Below are 22,691 nucleotides of genomic sequence, written 5' to 3' on the forward strand. Positions count from 1 at the left end.
GGTGGGTGGTGGTGTGGGAGGGTGGATGATAGTGTGGAAGGGTGGGTGGTGGTGGTGAGGAGAGAATGGGTGACGATGTGGAGAACAGGAAAGAGGGTGGAGGGCAGGAGAGTGGGTGGAGGGCAGGAGAGTGGGTGGAGAGCAAGAGAGTGGGTGGAGGGCAGGACAGTGGGTGGAGGGCAGGAGAGTGGGTAGAGGGCAGGAGAGTGGGTGGGTTGGCAGGAGAGTGGGTGGAAGGCAGGAGAGTGAGTGGAGGGCAGGAGAGTGGGTGGAGAGCAAGAGAAAGGGTGGAGGGCAGGACAGTGGGTGGAGGGCAGGAGAGTGGGTGGAGGGCAGGGGAGTGGGTGGAGGGCTGGAGAGTAGGTAGAGGGCAGGCGAGTGGGTGGAAGGCAGGAGAGTGGGTGGAGGGCAGGAGAGTGGGTGGAGGGTGTTTGTATAGCGGGGATCTGGTGAAAGTTCGCGGCCAGGATAAAAGCCTCTTTGCATCAGTGGCTGTGTTGATGGAAGGGACGGAAAGGCCACCAGTTCGGAGTGGCGTTCGGAGGCATGGAGTGGTGCTTGGAGGCAGGGAGTGGCGTTTGGAGGCATGGAGACAGGGAGTGGCGTTTGAAGGCAGGGAGGGGTGCTTAGAGGTAGGGAGTGGTACTTGGAGGCAGGGAGTGGCGTTTGAAGGCAGGGAGAGGTGTTTAGAGGTAGGGATTGGTGCTTGGAGGCAGGGAGTGGTGCTTGAAGGCAGGGAGTGGTGCTTGGAGGAGGGAAGTGGCGTTTGGAGGCAGGGAGTGGTGCTTGGAGGCAGGGAGTGGTGTTTGGAGGCAGGGAGTGGTGTTTGGAGGCATGGAGTGGTGCTTGGAGGCAGGGAGTGGTGCTTGGAAGCAGGGGAGTGGAGTGGTGTTTGGAAGCAAGGGGGGTGGTGGTTGAAGGCAGGGAGTGGCATTTGGATGTAGGGAGTGGTGCTTAGAGGCAGGAAGTGGTGCTTGAAGACAGGGAGTGGTGTTTGGAAGCATATTTTGCAGGGAGCGCCCATCATATTTTGCCATGACATCCTTGTACACCGCCGCTGAGCCGAACTTCACCAAGCCCGGAGCCCTGCATCAGTTGCACCTCACAGACCTCTGCCACGGGAACACACAGCAAGTCGCAAATGATATCCACCACAGCCAGGTAAGAGAAGCTTGGTCCGAAAACTCCAGCCCAATCGTATCCTTCCTTCGTATAGGGGGCAAAGGCACCGTAATCCCCCCTTTACCGACACTGTCTGAAGGCCACACACACACACACCACCAACAAGCATCAACACCAAGTGCCGGGCCGAGACTGAGGAGAGAAGGTAAACACAATCACTCCACTCCACTTATGGTGGCCGGGCCCTATTTACCACTCATTGAACTACTCAGGTACTCACTGTGGAGGTCTCCTTGCTGCAGCCGCATACACCAGTCTTCTTGGGAGGATACGTGGTTTGAATACTACTATTCCTTAATGACACACGGCAGATAGTGGATGAACATGTGGTTCGTATCAATAAATTGCTGGCAAGTGACACATGCTGGGTGGGTGATCAATTCTCGTTGGCATTTCACACACACTCATAGGTAGCATCTCTCCTTGGCGAGTAACAACTGCTTGATGGTCCAGCAGCAATACAGCTGTAGTCTCATTCCCATGACAGCTAATATCACGGCGAACATGCAGACAGCATGCAGTAAAGCTTCACAGTGGTGGGCTGGAACTCTTCTTGGCTTCTAACGTCAATGATGACTTAAATAAATGTTGATCAGTCTTTCTCTTTCCCTACCTCCTCGTGCTGCTTCTTAACTTTATAACTTAGTTGCGTCTATAATTTTACATCCATGTTTCAGGGTGTCCACAAGATATATAGTAATAAGTATAATGTATAACTTGACGATTTGAGCTTGCTAGAATGAAAAATTATATTTTTTGACCTAATAGGCCGTAATCAATAACCCAACTCCCTCACCACTCCGTAACAGAATGATATCATATACACTTCTGACTGAATACTAGACGTAATGGCTTTGTTTCCCAATAAGCTAATCGGGGTAGGCATTTTTATCGGCTTCCATGCTTAAACAGCTGTGGAGATTTACTTCCTCACTCTCTCTCACCTCACTTCTCACTTTATCTCCATCCATCCTCTTGCCACACCTCTGCTGAAGCTGCTCATCTCTATCGTCCCAATATTATTTTACTCATAAACATTTTTATCTGCTCCTTTTCATCCTCCTCTTTCCTCATATATTTTTTCTTTCTCCTCCTCCTCCTCTTTCGCGACCTGATCCATTTGTGACATCTGTTCTTTCTACCTCATTTCTCCTCTTCCTTCCATTACTACTACTATTACCACTACTGCTGCTACTACTGTTACTCCTGCCTCAGCCTCTTCCTCCTTCTCATATCCAGCCTTATACTAATACCCTCCTCCTCTTCCACCGCTTTTTCTCTTCTCCTCCTCCTCCTCCTCCACCTTTTCCTCCTCCTCCTCACATACCTCCCCCATGCATTAATTTCCTGTCATGAGTCTTAAGAATGATATCAAAGGGAGCATAACTCTTGCCGGGAGGAGCATTATATTATACTTATATTTTTGTTAATGGTTTCGTCATCTGTTACTGTGTGTGTGTGAGAGAGAGGAGAGAGAGAGAGAGAGAGAAGAGAGAGAGAGAGAGAGAGAGAGAGAGAGAGAGAGAGAGAGGAGGAGAGAGAGAGAGAGAGAAGAGCGAGAGAGAGAGAGAGAGAGAGAGAGAGAGAGAGAGAGAGAAGAGAGGAGAGAGAGAGAGAGAGAGAGCAGAGAGAGAGAGACAGACAGAGAGAGAGACAGACAGAGAGAGAGACAGACAGAGAGAGAGACAGACAGAGAGAAAGACAGACAGACAGAGAGAGAGGACAGAGATGAGAGAGAGAGAGAGAGAGAGAGTAGAGAGAGAGGAGAGAGAGAGAGAGAGAGAGAGAGAGAGAGAGAGAGAAGAGAGAGAGAGAGAGAGAGAGAGAGAGAGAGAGAGAGAGAGAGAGAGAGAGAGAGAGACGATGAGATGAGAGAGAGAGAGAGACAGACAGAGAGAGAGACAGACAGAGAGAGAGACAGACAGAGAGAGAGACAGACAGAGGAGAGAGACAGACAGAGAGAAAGACAGACAGACAGAGAGCAGAGACAGAGAGAGAGAGAGAGAGAGAGAGAGAGAGAGAGAGAGAGAGAGGAGAGAGAGATAGAGAGAGAGAGAGAGAGAGAGGAGACGAGGAGAGAGAGAGAGAGAGAGAGAGAGAGAGAGGAGAGAGAGAGAAGAGAGAGAGAGAGAGAAGATGAGGAGAGGAATGGTGAGGGATGGAGAGGGGGTGACGTAGGAGCTTGGTAAGGAAGGCAGATTGTGAGGGAGCGAGGGGTGATGATGGGAGATGTGGGGGGAAGGATGTGGTGAGAAAGAAATATGGCGAGGAATGAAACTGTTGATGGTTGGGAGGCATGACGGAGGGGTGATGGTAAGGTAGGGTGATGGTAGGAAAGGGGTAATAGTAGGGAGGGGTGATGGAGGGTTGGGGTAAGGGGGAAGCATAGTGAGAGAAGGGAGGGGGTGATGGCTGGGAGGGAGATGTAGAATCCTGAACAAAGAGGTCAATACCCTTTTTTATTTCAGTGAATGACTGTATGGCTTTTATTCACACGGCTCACAATACATGTATACTCTTGTGTATGATACAGCAGGAGCCTCCACCTGTAATCTTCACCTATGTGCTACACCTGTACAGTTCACCTGTCTGCTACACCTTCATATTACACCTGTACAGTGAATCAGTCCCCTACATCTGCATTATACACCTGAATAGTATATTAATCGTCTACGTCTCAATATACACCTATATAGTGTATCGACCTGCTACACCTAGATGATACATCTGTACAGAGTATCAACACACCACACACTTGTTACACCTGTACTTTGGATGTACATGTGGAGATATCAGTAAGATATCAATAACATTAATCTTAACTAAAGACTAAGATAGTGTTTCATTAGGAATAAAGTTACTTATTGTTAGTTTCAATCATGTTAAGTACAGGAAGAAGCTGATCCCAACTGTGTACCAGAACCTGGCGAACCTGATCAAGCGAACTATGGGCGTTTGATCTAGTTCCCCTTACATCAGCATCTTAGTAATAAACGTTGCAAATGAGAATCAGCTTAGGAAGGAATGATCGTTGATAGATTGATGCTCATAAGTATGGCACAGCCAGCTTGAGGCTGTTAGAGACTGAGCGTTTTGAAATGAAGTTGCTAACCTCTAATTGTCTACGAATTTGAACCACGTGACAAACATGAAAAACAGCAGCCTTATGCATACCAGTCAAGTCGACGACATCTCGGTATTGAGGGCTGTAATGATCAGCTCAACAAGACATTAGAAAGACATTATTCAGTGTCAGAGTGGTTAGTAAATGGAATGCATTAGGAAGTGATGTGGTGGAGGCTGACTCCATACACACAGTTTAAAATGTAGATATGATAGAGCCCAGTAGGCTTAGGAATCTGTACACCAGTTGATTGACAGTTGAGAGGCGGGACGAAAGAACTGAAGCTCAACCCCCGCAAGCACAACTAGGTGAGAGGTCTGATAAATAATAATCCAGTAGAGCGTTGAATATTCAAGATTAATGTTTATTTATGCTTCAGATAAGGTCTTTCAACCACCTGTCCAGAACGTTTGAAATGACGTGCGTATACAGCATGTTTCTTGGCTTCCTTCTCTGGTAAGGTCAGTACGTGGCTCTTTATGGTCACTGAAGTACCAAACTTCATCCACAACATGTCAACTTCATTCACAATATGTCAACTTCATCCACAATATGTCAACTTCATTAACAATATGCCAAACTTCATTCACAATATGTCACCTTCATTCACAATATGCCAAACTTCATTCACAACGTCACCTTCATTAACAATATGCCAAACTTCATTCACAATATGTCAACTTCATTCACAATATGTCAACTTCATTCACAATATGCCAAACTTCATTCACAATATGCCAAACTTCATTCACAATATGCCAAACTTCATTCACAATATGCCAAACTTCATTCACAATATGCCAAACTTCATTCACAATATGTCAATTTCATTCACAATATGTCAACTTCATCACACACCACAACATTTTTTCATTCATCGGAACACATTTGTCGGTTGTAATACTGAACATCGAGCAGAATCAATGTGTAACACGTCTCCTTTAATACAAATTAGCTGGCTATTTTAACACAAAACACCTAATTAATTAATACGAAACAGTTGGTTCTTTTATTACGTTGCAGTTGATTTCTTAAATACGAGACAGATGACTGATATAAAGTAAATTTGAAAACATGTAATTAACTGAACAAAAAAGTATGATTTCCTTATTAAGCTAGAAAACATTAAGTTGCTTCAGCAAGAAGCATGTTATTATTTAAGCAAGAAGCATACTACTATTTAAGCAAGACGCATAGTACTATTTAAGCAAGAAGCATAGTACTTTTTATGCAAGAAGCATAGTACTATTTATGCAAGAAGCATAGTACTATTAAAGCAAGACGCATTGTACTATTTAAGCAAGAAGTATAGTACTATTTAAGCAAGAAGCATTTAAGAAAGAAGCATGGTACTATTTAAGCAAAAGATAAAATAGAAGATAGAAGAAGATTTAAGAAAGAAGCATGCTATATAAGCAAGAAGCATGCTACTATATAAGCATGAAGCATGGTACTATTTATGCAAAAAATATTGGGCTACTTAAACATGAATTATGTTGCTTCTTGAACAAGAAGGATTAACCTTATAAATTATGACGGATTATACTGCTGAAACAAAAACATATTAATACGTAAGTAAAGAGGATTAAGCTGCTTAATGAAAAAGCATGTTCGTATTTATCAGAGATACTTGCAAACATTTATATATAAAAGTCAATAATTACTTTAACAGGAATCATGTAATCACCTCACCAATAACCTTGTAATATCATGAGAATCAATGACCTATCTAAACAAGACTATTAATTACTTTAACAAGAACTCCTTTATCTATTGGTAAACAAGATCCTTATAGCTGCCTAAACATGTACATAATACGTACAGAAACAGGATGTACATACAGAAATCACAATTGCGTGATGCATCTACTGAACTTATTGGATCCTGCAGCCTCTCTGAGAGGCTGCAGAATCCAATAAGTTCAGTAGAACTTCGGTTTCAACTCCTTTTGACCATGTCGTAGCTCAGTCGATTTAGGCAGCGTCTGGAATGCTCTCGGACGTAGGTTCGAATCCTCGTCACGGCCCTTGTGGATTTGTTCATAAACAGGATGTGCATGAAAAGGAATTCTATAACTACTTAAAACAGAACAAAGGGATCAGGCGGTTGGGAACAAGAGAACGGTACAATCAGAACGTCAAATGTTTTCTGAATGTCTTCAGGAAGAGTTCTCTCAAACATTTGTCTGGTAGTGAAGCAGCAGACGAGTTCTCTTGGTTCTCTTGCCACGTTGGTTCTCTGGCCACATGGGTTTCTCTGGCCACGTTGGTTCTCTTGCCACGTTGGTACTCTGGCCACGTTGGTTCTCTGGCCACATGGGTTCTCTGGCCACGTGGGTTCTCTTGCCACGTTGGTTCTCTGACCACATGGGTTCTCTGGCCACGTGGGTTCTCTGGCCACATGGGTTCTCTGGCCACGTGGGTTCTCTTGCCACGTTGGTGCTCTGGCCACGTTGGTTCTCTGGCCACATGGGTTCTCTGGCCACGTGGGTTCTGTTGCCACGATGGTTCTCTGGCCACATGGGTTCTCTGGCCACGTTGGTTCTCTGGCCTCGTTGGTACTCTGGCCACGTTGGTTCTCTGGCCACATGGGTTCTCTGGCCACGTGGGTTCTGTTGCCACGATGGTTCTCTGGCCACATGGGTTCTCTGGCCACGTTGGTACTCTGGCCACGTTGGTTCTTTGGCCACGTTGGTTCTCTGGCCACGTTGGTTCTCTGGCCACGTTGGTTCTCTGGCCACGTTGGTTCTCTGGCCACGTTGGTTCTCTGGCCACGTTGGTTCTCTGGCCACGTTGGTTCTCTGGCCACGTTGGTACTCTGCCCACGTTGTCAGAGATGGCGGTCATAAGAAGCATTAGTGTTATTAATATTATTACTGTTGTTGTTTGTCTTATATATATATATATATATATATATATATATATATATATATATATATATATATATATATATATATATATATATATATATATATATATATATGTACTCACCTAATTGTGCTTGCGGAGGTTGAGCTCTGGCTCTTTGGTCCCGCCTCTCAACCGTCAATCAACAGGTACCTGTGTGTGTGTGCAGGCAGGCAACATGCACATGTGTGTGTGTGTGTGTGTGTGTGTGTGTGTGTGTGTGTGTGTGTGTGTGTGTGTGTGTGTGTGTGTGTGTGAGTGTGTGTGTATTTAATTCTCGTTATTATTCAATCATTTTCTTGTAAATGAAACCATTTTTCTTTATATATACTCTAACATATTTCATATCCTAAATAATTTGTGAATTTCGAAAATAATCCGCGAACGCAATCAGCGAAACATTCGAGCCAAGTGAATTATCAACATTTGTTGGAGTTACTCATTCTGAGTACTTTTTTTGCTGTTGAAGCATGATAGACAGGTGATTTCGACAGTTTAATTACCATGCCAGGCCCCGGAGTCTGATTGGACAGGTGATCACCAGGTGTGGGAAGGAAAACCAATTTCTAGCGTTTTGATACATCTCTATGTTGAGGACGGAGTGAGGGAGAGGGAGACGGAGAAAGTCAGGAAGAGTAAGACGAAGGGAAGAAGCGATAGAAGAAGGAGGGAGTTTTCGTGGAAGACAGAGAGAGTGATGAAGGTGTGGTGGAACAGGGTGATAATGCTAGAGAGGCAGGAGCAGGTGGAGAGTTTGTGTCTGGATGAGAGGGGTTGATAGTCAGGATGAGACGTGCTTCAGAATGGTTGTGTGTGGATGTGAAGGTGTGTGACAGTATGGATATGAGTGTGAATGAGTAAAGTGTGCGAATGGATTAATGTGTGGCTGGGTGGGTTTTCAGTATGAATGGATGTCAGTGTGAATGAGTGTGTGTCTATGAATGTTTGGAGGATTGGTGTATCAGTACGGATGAGTGTGTGGATGAGACGGGTGTCAAAATTGGCTGAGCGTTTTGGTGAGTTTGGTGTAAAAATGAAGAATGTGAATAGAATATGTGAATATAAGTAAACATGTGTGTATGTATGTATGTATGTGTGTATGTATGTATGTTCATATGTATATATGACTGTATGAGTTCATATTGCTGTGTATATATATTAAAGTACGTATTTGTCATATTTGTTCATACGTATTCTGCCAAAAAGTTTAAATATCAGTTTTATTCGTCATCAAATAACTGGTTAACAAACCTGAGAACTCTGCTCAAAATTTTGATTATCAGAGAACTTTGGACTTGGACGTTCTTGGGGAGTTTTATCTGGGCTCAGTAATCTGCTTTCATAATTCATTAAACTTATCATATGGAGGAAATTCTGGTGATAATATTTTTTATCAATTAATTGAAAAACTTTTTTTGACACATATAGTAGAAAATTCAAAACGAAAATGGTTAAAGTGAAGATAATAATTATGACAATGAAACGAATTACAAAAAGTATATGAAATACACGGGAAAGCAAAACACATATTACTTCTGCTTCTACTTCTACTACTTATTCTACCACTACTACTACTACTCTACTACTACTACGAATAATAATAGCATTATTAATAAAAAGAATAATAATAAAATAGAAAATAATAATAATAATAATAATATATAGCAGTGTATGTGCAGTGTTAGCGCCCTCACCATCTCGTCTTGCAAGGGAACACCTCCCAGGTTGGAAACTGTTCACCACTGTGCAACAAGCAGTCACTCGCCACCTGGATGTAAAACCTCTGCCGAAGTGTATTCCTTGGAAACATAATAAACAACAACATGAAATACAATAAAAACTAAAAAAATTATAAAATTGTATTGTAAATAATACAATATTAAAATAAATAACAATTTATGACAACTCTCGCACTTCCGTTCATTGAGAGGCAACTCTCTGATCTATTGTTCACTGCACCACATACATCCCCGCTCCTGTGCCAGGTAAATCCACTACGGGCTCACCATAGCCGGTGCTACTTGCAACTTTCTGTTCCCAGTAACTGAATCTTAAACAAGAACAACATATTGTTCACTTCAAGATCACACGCTCGTGTCACAGCGTCGTTACGCGGACACTACCAGGAACACCTTAGCCAGTCATCAAAACAAAGAGTTGTTGAGATCAGTACGTTTTTGTCAATGTTGACTTCTTATTATCTACATAAATCTGTCCACGTCGTAAAATTCAAATCATTTGAGCATGCGAAGCTGCTCAAGTATTAGTGGTTGTCTGCTTTCAAGACCGAACGAATATTAGAGGTTGTCTGCTCTTAAAACCCAACCAATATTAGAGGTTGTCTGCTCTCAAAACCCAACCAATATTAGAGGTTGTCTGCTCTCAAAACCCAACCAATATTAGAGGTTGTCTGCTCTCAAAACCCAACCAATATTAGAGGTTGTCTGCTCTCAAAACCCAACCAATATTAGAGGTTGTCTGCACTCAAAACTCAACCAATATTAGAGGTTGTCTGTTCTCAAGACCCAACCAATATTATATATCATGAAGTAGTCTTGGTCTTGCCTGCAAATTAATGTTATACTATATAGATCAACGATGAATTGCATCAGCTTAAACGCATAATTTATCAGCATCACATAACCCCTACAGATGGACGGTGCCAGAAAAACCTGCATTATGGGATTCAATAACAAGTTTACTCAAGCTATAACCATGGAGACAGAAGGATTAGCGTCTTAAATAGATATAGATGACACAGTAAGGACCTCAAACGTAGCACAATACGTGATGCACCACATAACTGAATTTATATATCCAAGGAACAGAAGGTAGAGATGATGATGATAATAATAAAATTAATAATAATAGTGGTATATTAGGAAGATCACTTTACTCTAGCATAAGCCCTACGTAGCCACACTCAGGCTAGCAAACACTGCAGTTGTTGCAACCATCAACGTCACATTGCAACGGTGTGCCATTCTAAGAAAAGAGTGACAATGAAAACTTATTAGAAATTGCATTAATGAGCAACGCCAAATATCTTCCATCTCCGAGAAGGATATTTGAATAGCGCTCAATCTAATCCAGGATAAGTCCACTTGAAAACAGGCCGCCACAATCTCGTTCACAGTTATGCATATGCAAATCCTTCAGTACCTTCGAGCACCAATCTAAACACAGGATTTCCTGCACCAGAAATACAATAATGTTCAGCAGTAAAAAACACACTGACACTCTCTTTCTCGTCTCTATTAACATCAATATGTTCTGAGAAAACATCGGAAACCCTCACTCATTGCTATATAATATCAAATAAACCCGATATAACGGAAACGAACAACACATTGTTAGATGATGACTCTGTTTCAAGTAACTATAAACGTTCAAGGGATAATTCTAAATATTACAGAAAAGATTCGGAGTTGGATGTGTTGCTGTCTGCTCTAACAATACTTCAGTCGCAGCCCTTGGAACTCTACGCAATCGTTTAGAATTGACATTTTTTTCGGCCATGGATAAAGGCTGTTGAATCACTTCTCGTTTACTTATTCTATCGTCCTGCGTGGCAAAGCAGTGATCCAGAGATGTATCTGACTCTCCAATTCAGAAGAAATCGGCTAGGATATTTATGTTTCCAGCAAGCAAGAGATGTCACAAATAACTACGATAAAGGTTTTTCTATTGCAATAACACAGCAATTGATATGATCCTTTCATTACCCGCAAAATATTTAATTTAGTTTGGTATCAAGTTGGAACCAAAATATACAATCAATCAAATAATTCAAATATCTGGTAAATGAGTGCCAAATAACACAAAATGGTTTCCAATAAATTGTCAGCAATTCCAGGTTAATACAGACAACAGCACATCAAAAGTAAAATTCTCATTTCAGGCAACCAAGTGACAAAGACGTGTTAGTTGTGTAAAACAAGAAAAAAACAATCAGGTTGGCGTCTGAAACATTCGATCAGTTCAACAATTTAAATATCTCGTAAATGGATGACTGACATAAGATTTGATATAATACATATGGAGAACCTTACTTCGCCCAAGGATATAATGTAAAAGTGAAGGAAAGAGGCTTTGGTTTATAAGATGAAAAGTTTTAGTTCAGTCGATTGCCAGTGTCATTAAGGCTTAAAGACCACAAACTGCTCGGATACACAAGGTTTAAGTCCTGTCGACGGCCAGAATCATTGTGGTTCTGACGGTGTCCTCCTCCAGCGACCTCCTGCATAGTAACCTCATCATTCAACCCCCCTTCGGGTCGATACAGATTTTTCTACTGCATTAACACAGTCGACTTGAGCATGGTCCAGGACGGACCGAAACGTCGTCGTCCCTTCACCTTCTAGTGTGTGGTCTGGTCAACATACTTCAGCCACGTTATTGTGACTCATCGCCTACATTCAACCTCTTCTCCTGACCTTCAGAAGCTGTGATGTGGTACGCAGCTTCAAGTCGGCTACGCTTAACAAGCTTCACACATGATCGCATTCCTCTGCCGGAATTGACAAATTTCACACCTGAGTAGATCACTGTATCGTAAAGGTTCCTCAAGCTCAATTAAACTTTTCACTGACTCGTTGGTAGATATCCCCTCATTTACTTCACAATAATATTATTAATGATATTCAAAAGTCATTTATAACAAATATATAAATTTGTGGACATATGAACTAACACCTGTAGTAATTGACAAAAATAGTTAAACTAAATGTAAAAAACTTGTCCTGATACGATCGCAGACTCAGATAAACAAACTTTTGTAAAACAAAAACAAAAGTAAAATAAATGTAATGCATATAAATACAATACAGAAGCGAGACATGTATTACGAGATTTAAAAAATAATCTGCTAATATTAACACTTTTTTGCAGGATTATACACGAAAATTGCAACATTGCAGATTGGCTGCAAGAGTCTGGGAAAGAGTGCAGTCTTGTGAGGCCGGTGGACTCGGCCTCATTTTCCAGGATCTGTCGAATTTCTCAGGATTTTCTGGGTGTGGTAAAGGCAACGCGTCCACCAATTATCGTGGCCCCATTTAATTGGGTTAAAACTGTCTCTTTTAATAACCTTCAGGTGATAGGCAGGATCATTGCCGAGAGAAAATTTGGACTGAGTGGTGTAATGGTGAGGGATATTTCTGTGAGGTCAGAAGGAATATTTTGTGAACTCTGAGAAACTTTGAAGTATTGAGGAAAATTTTGAAGGACAATTTTACGAGTCTCACAGCGATTTGGTCAATTAGCTAAAATTTTGATGTGCTGCGAGAACACATGACGAGAAATAGAATATTTATTTACTATGGAAAGTGTTTATGTTGCACTTTAAACTCTGAAAACATGCGAAGGCGAACGTAATCAGTAATTTTGTCGGACTAAGATAACCTAAATCTTACCTTAGGAATATTTTGATCTGCCATGACGCATATTAACAGACTATAGGAAGCTTCGACATACAGTGAATATGTTGTCTTCAGATGTTCGTGGAACATCTAAAGACAAGAGCAGGAGCTGAAACACCCTATACAAGTCGTTAGCACCCTTGACAACTTTGACGGGAGGCAGCAATGTCGGGTGTAACAAAGCAACGGTCAGTGAGAACCTTTAGCAGACAAGGGACACACTGACACACCGTGCCTGGATGGTACTTTGATGACGTTCTGAAAGTTCTTCTATTCCCCAAGCCCGGCCCGTGGACAGGCTGGACTTGTGACAGCTTGCCGCTCCAAGCAACCAAGCTGTTGTTGTTTGGAATGGCTCGCAGGCCCACATTTTCACAACAGCCTGGTTATGTCCGACACTTCTTGCAGAAAACTGTCCAATCTTTTTAAGACTTCCATTTTTGTTCCGGCAATATTTCTTATACTTAGCGAGAGAATATTGAACAACCGGTTATCTCTGATGTTCATACAGTATTCTCTGACTGTGCCTGAGGCACCATTATTCTTCACTGGGTCTATTCTGCATTTCCTTCCGTATGGATCACCTGAGTATGATCCATACGGAAGGATCATACTCATGTGAAAATTAGGGACCTGGCCACCCAGTAACTCCCATAATATATTACTTGATGCTTCTTTTGTCTCCATTCTAGTGAGTACATTTTGAGAGCTTTCAGACGATCTCAATAACATTGGTGTTTTACCATGTCTCTGGTTGCCGTCTGTGTTCTAGACATTCCCAGTATTTCAGCACTTTCTCCCACTGAATACTGACACACGTGAAGACACTGATACGTGAGAACACTGACACAAGAGAACACTGACACGTGAGGACACATGACACATGTGTTAACACTGACAGAAATATTCAAATTGAGATCTACCGTAAGAGTCTTTAACGAGTTTCATGAATATTTGTCGAGCAGTAAATGAATTGTCTATTAGTGAGAAAATCTGAAATTCGTTCCAAGCTGTGGTATACTGTGGAGAACTGTGGTGAACTGTGGTATACTGTGGTGAACTGTGGTATACTGTGGTGAACTGTGGTATACCGTGGTGAATTGTGGTATACTGTGGAGAACTGTGGTATACTGTGGAGAACTATGGTATACTGTGGAGAACTGTGGTATACTGTGGAGAACTGTGGTATACTGTGGTATACCGTGGTGAATTGTGGTATACTGTGGAGAACTATGGTATACTGTGGAGAACTATGGTATACTGTGGAGAACTGTGATATACTGTGGAGAACTATGGTATACTGTGGAGAACTGTGGTATACTGTGGAGAACTGTGGTATACTGTGGTATACCGTGGTGAATTGTGGTATACTGTGGAGAACTATGGTATACTGTGGAGAACTATGGTATACTGTGGAGAACTATGGTATACTGTGGAGAACTATGGTATACTGTGGAGAACTATGGTATACTGTGGAGAACTATGGTATGCCGCGTGAACATTTCGTCTCTGTCCACTCTGCCAATCCCCCTGAGAATTTTATACGTTCCTATCAGGTCCCCCATCTTTTCCCTTCTTTTTTCTAGTGTCGTTAAGGCACAGTTCCTTCAGACGCTCCTCATACCTCCATCCCTCGTAACTCTGGGACGAGTCTCGTTGCAAACCTCTGAACCTTTTCCAGTTTCCTTATATGCTTCTTCAGATGGGGATTCCATGATGAGGCGGCATACCCCTAGACTGGCCTCACGTAGGCAGTGTAAAGCGCCCTAAATGCCTCCTTACTTAGGTTTCTGATGTGTGTGTGTGTATTCACCTAGTTGTGTTTGCAGGGGTTGAGCTTTACTCTTTCGGCCCGCCTCTCAACTGTCCATCAACTGTTTACACACTGTGTGTGTGTGTACTCACCTATTTGTGCTTGCGGGGGTTGAGCTTTGGCTCTTTGGTCCCGCCTCTCAACTAGTGTACAGATTCCTGAGATGTAGAAAATTGTAGAGAGATGTAGAAAATTCCTGAAATGTAGATATGATAGAGCCCAGTAGGGCTCTATCATATCTACATTTGAAACTTTGTATGGAGTCAGCCTCCACCACATCACTGCCCAATGCATTCCATCCGTTAACTACTCTGACACTGAAAAAGTTTCTTCTAACGTCTCTGTGGCTCATGTGGGTACTTAGTTTCCTCCTGTGTCCCCTTGTTCGCGTCCCACCAGTGTTGAATAGTTTATCCTTGTTTACCCGGTCGATTCCTCTGAGGATTTTGTGGGTTGTGATCATGTCTTCCCTTACTCTTCTGTCTTCCAGTGTCGTAAGGTGCATTTCCCGCGGCCTTTCTTCGTAACTCATGCCTCTTAGTTCTGGGACTAGTCTAGTGGCATACCTTTGGACTTTTTCTTTGTGCGTGTGTATGTATATGTATATGTGTGAGTGTGTGTGTATGTGTGAGTATATTTGTATATTAGTTACATAAAAAATTAAAACAAAGCAAACAAACAAAAATGTTCCAAACTATCACAGCATTGTCCAAATGACAGGGATCGCGTGCAGCAATTTTTGCCCTCAGTATTGTGAGCTGTTTTACCTCCATTATAGTTTGGCAAATTTGTAACAATGACCAGCCGGGGTAAATGAAGTCTGTATTTGAAATAACTTCGCATATTTAATCCTATTTTGGTGAATTGGTGAATCATTTTCATTGGAGATTACTTATATACTAAGGAAAACCCAAATGAATTTTAATTGAATGTGTTACTTTGCGTGGGATTGTATTAACTGGAATACTTTATACACACTTTTTGGGGCCCGCGAGTTGAGGTTCAGCTCCTGGGCCCCCCTCATGACCATTGATCAACTAGCGTTATTGACCTTAATCATTAGTTACTGTTAATGTCTTGTGAATTAATTTATTTGTGATAATCTGTAAGTGGTGACTGAGGTTAGACTTCAGCTCACTGTTCCCGCCTCTTAAGCTTTATACAACTGGTGTAGTTGGTCAATAACCTATTTGGCTTTATTTTATTTCTCCTCAACACATTTTATAAAGTACACGACCACAACTATTCAATGATCTATTCCACATAATCAGACATACAACCCTGGGAGTCACAACACTTGTCAACACAACACAAGCAACAATATTCATTGTATCAATGTTAGTGTGTTAATACAGTGTTGTCAGGCTTAGCGAAGGGTGTTGAGGCAGTGTTGCCAGGCTTAGCGAGAGGTGTTGAGGCATTGTTGCCAGGTTTAGTGAGGGGTGTTGAGGCAGTGTTGCCAGGCTTAGCGAGGGGTGTTGAGGCAGTGTTGCCAGGCTTAGCGAGGGGTGTTGAGGCAGTGTTGCCAGGCTTAGCGAGGGGTGTTGAGGCAGTGTTGCCAGCTCGGCAAGCGGAAGAACTATACAAAAATTATTTACATGTATATATATTTTTTATTTTTTAACGCTATGTGCAGCAGTATTAGGGAGCGTCGTATATATATATATATATATATATATATATATATATATATATATATATATATATATATATATATATATATATATATATATATATATATATATATATATATCTGTTATTTGTAAATATACTGCGTCAGCTCGACATTGTACTTCAGTGATATATTTTTCATATAAAGCCCAAGTATTATTCAGTCCTAGAACATTGTCACTTTTTCTGACCATCACTGTTATGTTTGAATGACCAGGCAGCTGCCTGGTCTGTCCCACAGTCACCAGGACGCTGCCTGGTCTCTCATACAGTCACCAGGGCGCTGCCTGGTCTGTCCCACAATCACCAGGACGCTGCCTAGTCTGTCCCAGTCACCAGGACGCTGCTTGGTCTCCCACAGTCACCAGGACGCTGCCTGGTCTCTCACAGTCACCAGGACGCTGCCTGGTCTGTCCCACAGTCACCAGGACGCTGCCTGGTCTCCCACAGTCACCAGGACGCTGCCTGGTCTCCCACAGTCACCAGGACGCTGCCTGGTCTCTCACAGTCACCAGGACGCTGCCTGGTCTGTCCCACAGTCACCAGGCAGCTGCCTGGTCTGTCCCACAGTCACCAGGCAGCTGCCTGGTACTCTGTACCTCACCATGGTACTGATGGTTTAAGGTGACAGGTCATCCCACCCTCACAATAACTCTCCCTCACTACCTTATACTAACCCTTCCTCACTCCCCCACACTAACCCTCCTCACTCCCTCACACTAACCCTCCTTCACTCCCCCACACTAACCCTCCCTCACTCCCTCACAGTAACCCTCCCTCACTCCCCCACACTAACCCTCCCTCACACTAACCCTCCTCACTCTCTAACACTAACCCTCCCTCACTCCTGACACTAACCCTCCTCACTCCCTCACACTGACCCTTCCTCACTCCCTCACACTAACCCTCCCTCACTCCTCACACTGACCCTCCCTCACTCCTCACACTGACCCTCCCTCACTCCTCACACTGACCCTCCCTCACTCCTCACACTAACACTCCCTCACTCCTCACACTAACACTCCCTCACTCCTCACACTCCCTCACCCCTCACACTAACCCTCCCTCACTCCTCACACTAACACTCCTTCACTCCCTCACACTAACCCTCGCTCACTCCCTCACACTAACCCTCCCTCACACTAACCCTTTCTCACTCCTCACAAGTAGAAGGTCCTCACTGCTAATACCTTTCCTCTCACTCAACTCAATATCCTCACAACTCCTCATGTCCTTCACGCTGCCTAGTCTCTTTACGTGTCACAACGTACACGATACAAGGTGTTAACGGACCAACCCAACCCACCCACCTCTCTTCAACTTTCGTTACAGAGAAAACATGGATATTTTTGAGCCGCTACTCTTCATTGGACTACTGTACGTTATGAGGGACTATATGGTTCAAAATGAGACGGACTTGTTGAGAAGACAGGTTGCTAGAGTCTTGTGAGTCTGACGGCCGAGTGGACAGCGCTTGAGATTCGTAGTCCTAAGGTTCCGGGTTCGATCCCCGGTGAAGGTGGAAACAAATGGGCAGAGTTTCTTTCACCCTCATGTCCCGGTTCAGTTAGCAGTAAATACGCATCTGGGAGTTAGGAAAACAGCTATTGCGGGCTGCTTCCTGGGGATGTGTAACAAAAGCAAGGCCAGGTCGAGGACCGGGCCACACGGACGCTAATCCCCGAAATCATCTCAAAATAACCTCAACATAACCTCCATCAGATAACTACAAGTCTCTCATATTAATACATCTCCATTAGATGGTAATATCTACTCGAACAATATATATTAATTTTCCCACTGAATTTACGAACACGTTGACATATATAAAGATGTGAGTAATTAGCAGTAAATGTGTGAATGACAGAATGATTGATCAACAGGTGGCAGGAACATCAATTCCCACGCTCGGATGAATGATAGAACTTTGTTACGGACAAAATATATTTTTATTTTCGGCTTCCAAATAAGAGAGTATAACTGATCTTTGATGCCATGATAACAAGATGTATATATTATATATCTTCACTACTTTTAAACTTAACTATAAGTTGTTGTTTTTTACTTTTGAGTGTTTGTTTTCCCTGTATAACATAAGTAAAACTGTTTTATTTCATGGTTCAAATATTGTTTTATTTCATAACTAAAGTATTGTTTTATTTCATGGGGAAAAGCATATTTTATTTAATGAATAATGTTTTATTCTGCGTCAATTACTCACTTGAGAGCTCACATTACTTCTACTCATATATATATATATATACGAGGATGTCAGAGCATTTACTGATTCGGCTAAATAATATACTGCGCCTTGTAGTCAGTCGCGTAGACCAGTGTTTGTCAATGCAAATTCCGATACGATTCGTGCATATTAATTATCACTCCAATTAACATGTCAAAAACAACAAAGTAAGACTAGCAATGCCCCCGATCTCCACGCTCCGTGTTGTTTAACACACATGAACCATCATAAGTGTTGTTATATCTGACTGACAATATAATATATATATATATATATATATATATATATATATATATATATATATATATATATATATATATATTTATATATATATATATATATATATATATATATATATATATATATATATATATATATATATATATATATATATTAGCAAGGGTAAGCATTCAATGATTCAAGACACTGTGAAGGTGTGAGTGGAGAGGGAGCAAGACGCTTCACTTAAGCCCTATTGCAGGTTCTCAAGGCTTCGTGCACGGCTGTGTGGTGGTGCATGCAAACTGAGGCATGCGAAAGTATTTAGAAATTTGCTGTCTCATTTTATATATATATATATGTATATATATATATATATATATATATATATATATATATATATATATATATATTATGTATATATATATATATATATATATATATATATATATATATATATATATATATTATGTGTGTATATCACCAAAACAAACACGTGATTATATATATATATATATATATATATATATATATATATATATATATATATATATATATATATATATATATATAACTATATTTACTTATTTATTTATAAATCACATATTAAATATGCATTGCATCAGAACATCACACTATTAATTCCAGTAAAATATAGTTGTTTGTGCAATAAATAATTTTTGTTAATCACGGGGAGTGTAGCACAGCTCAGCACCAGTATTTTATTGACTGATTCAACGTCGCGTTCGCACAAATGTTGGCAAGTGTTCGTATACTTATGGACCTAAAACCTAGTCCATATATGTATATATATATATGTATATATATATATATATATATATATATATATATATATATATATATATATATATATATATATATATATATATATATATATCCACATAAGACAAATTTAACGAAAATTCCAAGTGCTTTAGTGTTTCAACACATCTTCAAGACATGCGAAAGACAGCACTAAGACATGGGGTGTAGGATTATATCTCCCCTGCACCTGAGTACATTAACTCTGATTCAACATCGATAATACTGATTCAACCTTACTGAAGGTTGTTTTGCCAACAGGGAGAGAAGGTGGTGAAATAAAGGGAGAATGGGAGGGAGGCTTTGAGGTAGGAAGAGAGGGGCAATGGAAGGGAAAGGAGCTGTGAGGTACAGAGAGAGGGAAGGAGAATGGGAGAGAGACTTGAATGGAAGGAGAGGGAGGGAAACGAACATATTTTATAACTCATAAAAAATGAATAATAAATTAATTTACTATTCAGTAATTTTTTTCACTACACTCGAATGTGACTAAGTTAATAATTACTTGCCTTAGGAGGGAAGAGGAATGAAAGTCTGAACTACTTACCGGAGTCTGCCAGTGCCATTGTGGGCAGTAGGAGCAGCACCCACACCACCCACACAGGGCCCATGGCCCACCGTCTGCCCCAGGGTGTGACCCACTGGTGCCCAGGTGTTATGTGGGGTGGGCTACACGTCTCTTTATGATGCACGCTGCCCAATGGTCGGCTGGCTGGCTGGAAGGAGGATGTTTTATGCTGCCCACCACCCCGCTGACTCCTGGTGGGCCGGTAGGGCTGGCTGTCAGGGGTCTGGGGGAGAAGAGAGATGCAGGATTGGTCTTCTGTGATCTTACTGTCCTGATTCAAGGCGGGAATTAGTCGTGAACTTCCTTTAATCTGATCTTGTACTGTCTGAAGATCTAGATTGCTCTCACATTTAAGAGTTCCGTCGCAGATCTGAACACAATTTTTCCTTGAGGTAACTCTCTGAGGGATGTCAGAGATGCCTGATGTCAAGATTTCCTGATTGTTATACAACGACGTCTGATGTGGCCATGGACCGTGACCTTCGTTACGTTGCTCCACTGCTGAGGAATAGTAACACGAGGACCAATATTGGGAACTTTTACTTGTGTCGTTTGTGTGCCTCGTGAAGGCTTCATTTTCATCAGAAACAGTGACGTCGAGATCGGCTACAGCGTCTCCGATGACTGTCAATACGTCATTCTCATTCCAGGAGTCCATTCTAACTTCAGTCAACACGGAGAGGCCCAAGTTTTCTCCGTGACTCGCCAAGTTAGTAAACGGGAAACTCAAGTTAGGGTCATTTATACCCACGTCTCGACACGCTCCTCCATCGTGGTGAGAAAGTTTTGAACTTGCTTGGCGCTCAGAAGAGCAGAAAAGGTGCACCAAGTTCGAGGTGTACGTACAGAGTTCTTCATCACGTTTCTTCCATTTTGGCTCTTTCTCCTCAGAGTCAACTTTCTTCTCTGCTAAAGGCCGCACGTGTCCCTCCGTGTTTACGGTCTCTGCCATCTCAGAACTCTGAACAGAATTCGCAGCGTCGACACGTGAAGCAGACGAGGGCTTAGCTTCTTCCTTCCATTTTAGATCTTGCTCATTTGAAGCAACTTTCGGCCTTGCTAAAGTCGAGACAGGTCGCGAGTTTCCCACTTCCGCCATGGCCAACTTGTATTCAGAATTCCGTCCTCTGCTACGAAACCTCATCGAGGATTTTTTGCCTTCAAAATTTACCTTTCCTGCCTCAGTCAACAAGTTTGTTTTACAGCGATCGATACACTGGTTTGCACACTTGCCATTTTTCTCTTTCCACTGCTCGAGGTCTATATTTAATTTCTCTCAAAATCAGAAGATTCTATTTAGGCGAGTTTAATTTAAAACAGACTTTATATGTTCTGATATTTTTCACAGAATTAGTTATATGAAATTTTGAGCTTAGTGAGTATCGCTTTCAGGTACAAAATAAACTAAGTTTCGTGCAACTGATACTCTTGTGCAACAAGTTTCATAAACACTAAACTTGATTTTCAACTATTTAAATACACACTGTCTATCCACGATTTTCTTTAGATCAAACTATTTTTAGATTTAAAATAATTATATATTCAATATATTTCTATTACAGTTTAGATACAACACTTTTAATAAAAGATGTATTTTTGATTTGAAAACAATATTTATAGACAAAGTACAAGCACCACTGTTTTATACTAGTCTCAGTATTATTATATACAAAAACTAGAAATTATTTTCACTTATATATGAACACTTTTTTGCATGTTGAGTTTTCCGATGAATGACCAATGACTTGGTTTCGAAGGTCAACATTTAATTATATATGTTGCTTTACTCATAAGATATATAGTGTTTCTTAGATATAGATTTGATATGTTTCATCACAATGATAAGACAGTGTAGACTTTGAGCAATAATGTTTCCCCGAGAGCCTTACTCAGTGTTATGTTCAGTGTACATGTGTCAGGTTCAGTGTACATGTGTCATGTTCAGTGTACATGTGTCAGGTTCAGTGTACATGTGTCATGTTCAGTGTACATGTGTCAGGTTCAGTGTACATGTGTCATGTTCAGTGTAAATGTGTCATGTTCAGTGAGCCACGGCCGCCGGATACTCTGAAGACTTAGCAGACAAGAGCCAGCTGGGTACTGTGAATGTGACATGTCTGCTGCAGATGGTATTTGTCTGCGTCAACTGCTTATCACGTTCATGACACTGTCACGCGCGTCCATGTCATCACCCACTGACACATTGTAATTTTTTTTCAGATATTCCAAAAATATGGAGAAGAGTTTTTAATAGTTTGCTTTTACTGTCTTTCCACGTATTGGTATTAACTTTATCTATTATTTTCCTACTCACCATTGCAGTTAATTATAGGGTACATTATTGTCAGTGACACATCAGAGCTGGTTCTGATATATTTCTTCACGTGTATTGGTTCTCTATAATCCTCCCATTTTGGTATTTTTCTTACCAATTGCTGTTAACATTCTATCAGCCTTTTCTTGGCTCCATCAACTCTGAAAAGAAAAGAAATCTATGAAAGCACTCAACAAAAAGTCATTACAATTATTAGAATATTACTTGTCATTTTTCTTGAATTCCCTATTCTTAATTAATAAATACTAATAAAATTCTTTCGAATATTATATTGTATTCATTTCAGATAGTTTCGATTCTGTTTTAATCACTGTTGCAAAGTGTTAGGAAAATTAAACACAGTATAGTTTGCATGCAAAGGTCTTTCCCCCTGTTCATCTGGCAGTAAA

At 41.3% G+C, this 22,691-nt stretch overlaps 1 protein-coding gene across 1 annotated transcript in view; it reads right to left on the reverse strand.

Moving 5' to 3' along the window:
* The window catches only part of LOC123773060 (uncharacterized), a 161,223-nt gene extending 138,778 nt beyond the window's left edge, over positions 1 to 22,445 (reverse strand). Inside the window, exon 1 of the mRNA XM_069315198.1 lies at positions 19,947 to 22,445. Coding sequence (XP_069171299.1) covers positions 19,947 to 21,111 — 1,165 coding nt within the window. The 5' untranslated portion in view covers positions 21,112 to 22,445. The remainder of the gene's footprint in view (positions 1 to 19,946) is intronic.
* Between the last annotated feature and the right edge of the window lie 246 nt (positions 22,446 to 22,691).

Source organism: Procambarus clarkii, chromosome 81 (genome assembly GCF_040958095.1).
Source record: "Procambarus clarkii isolate CNS0578487 chromosome 81, FALCON_Pclarkii_2.0, whole genome shotgun sequence".
Lineage (NCBI taxonomy): Eukaryota > Metazoa > Arthropoda > Malacostraca > Decapoda > Cambaridae > Procambarus > Procambarus clarkii.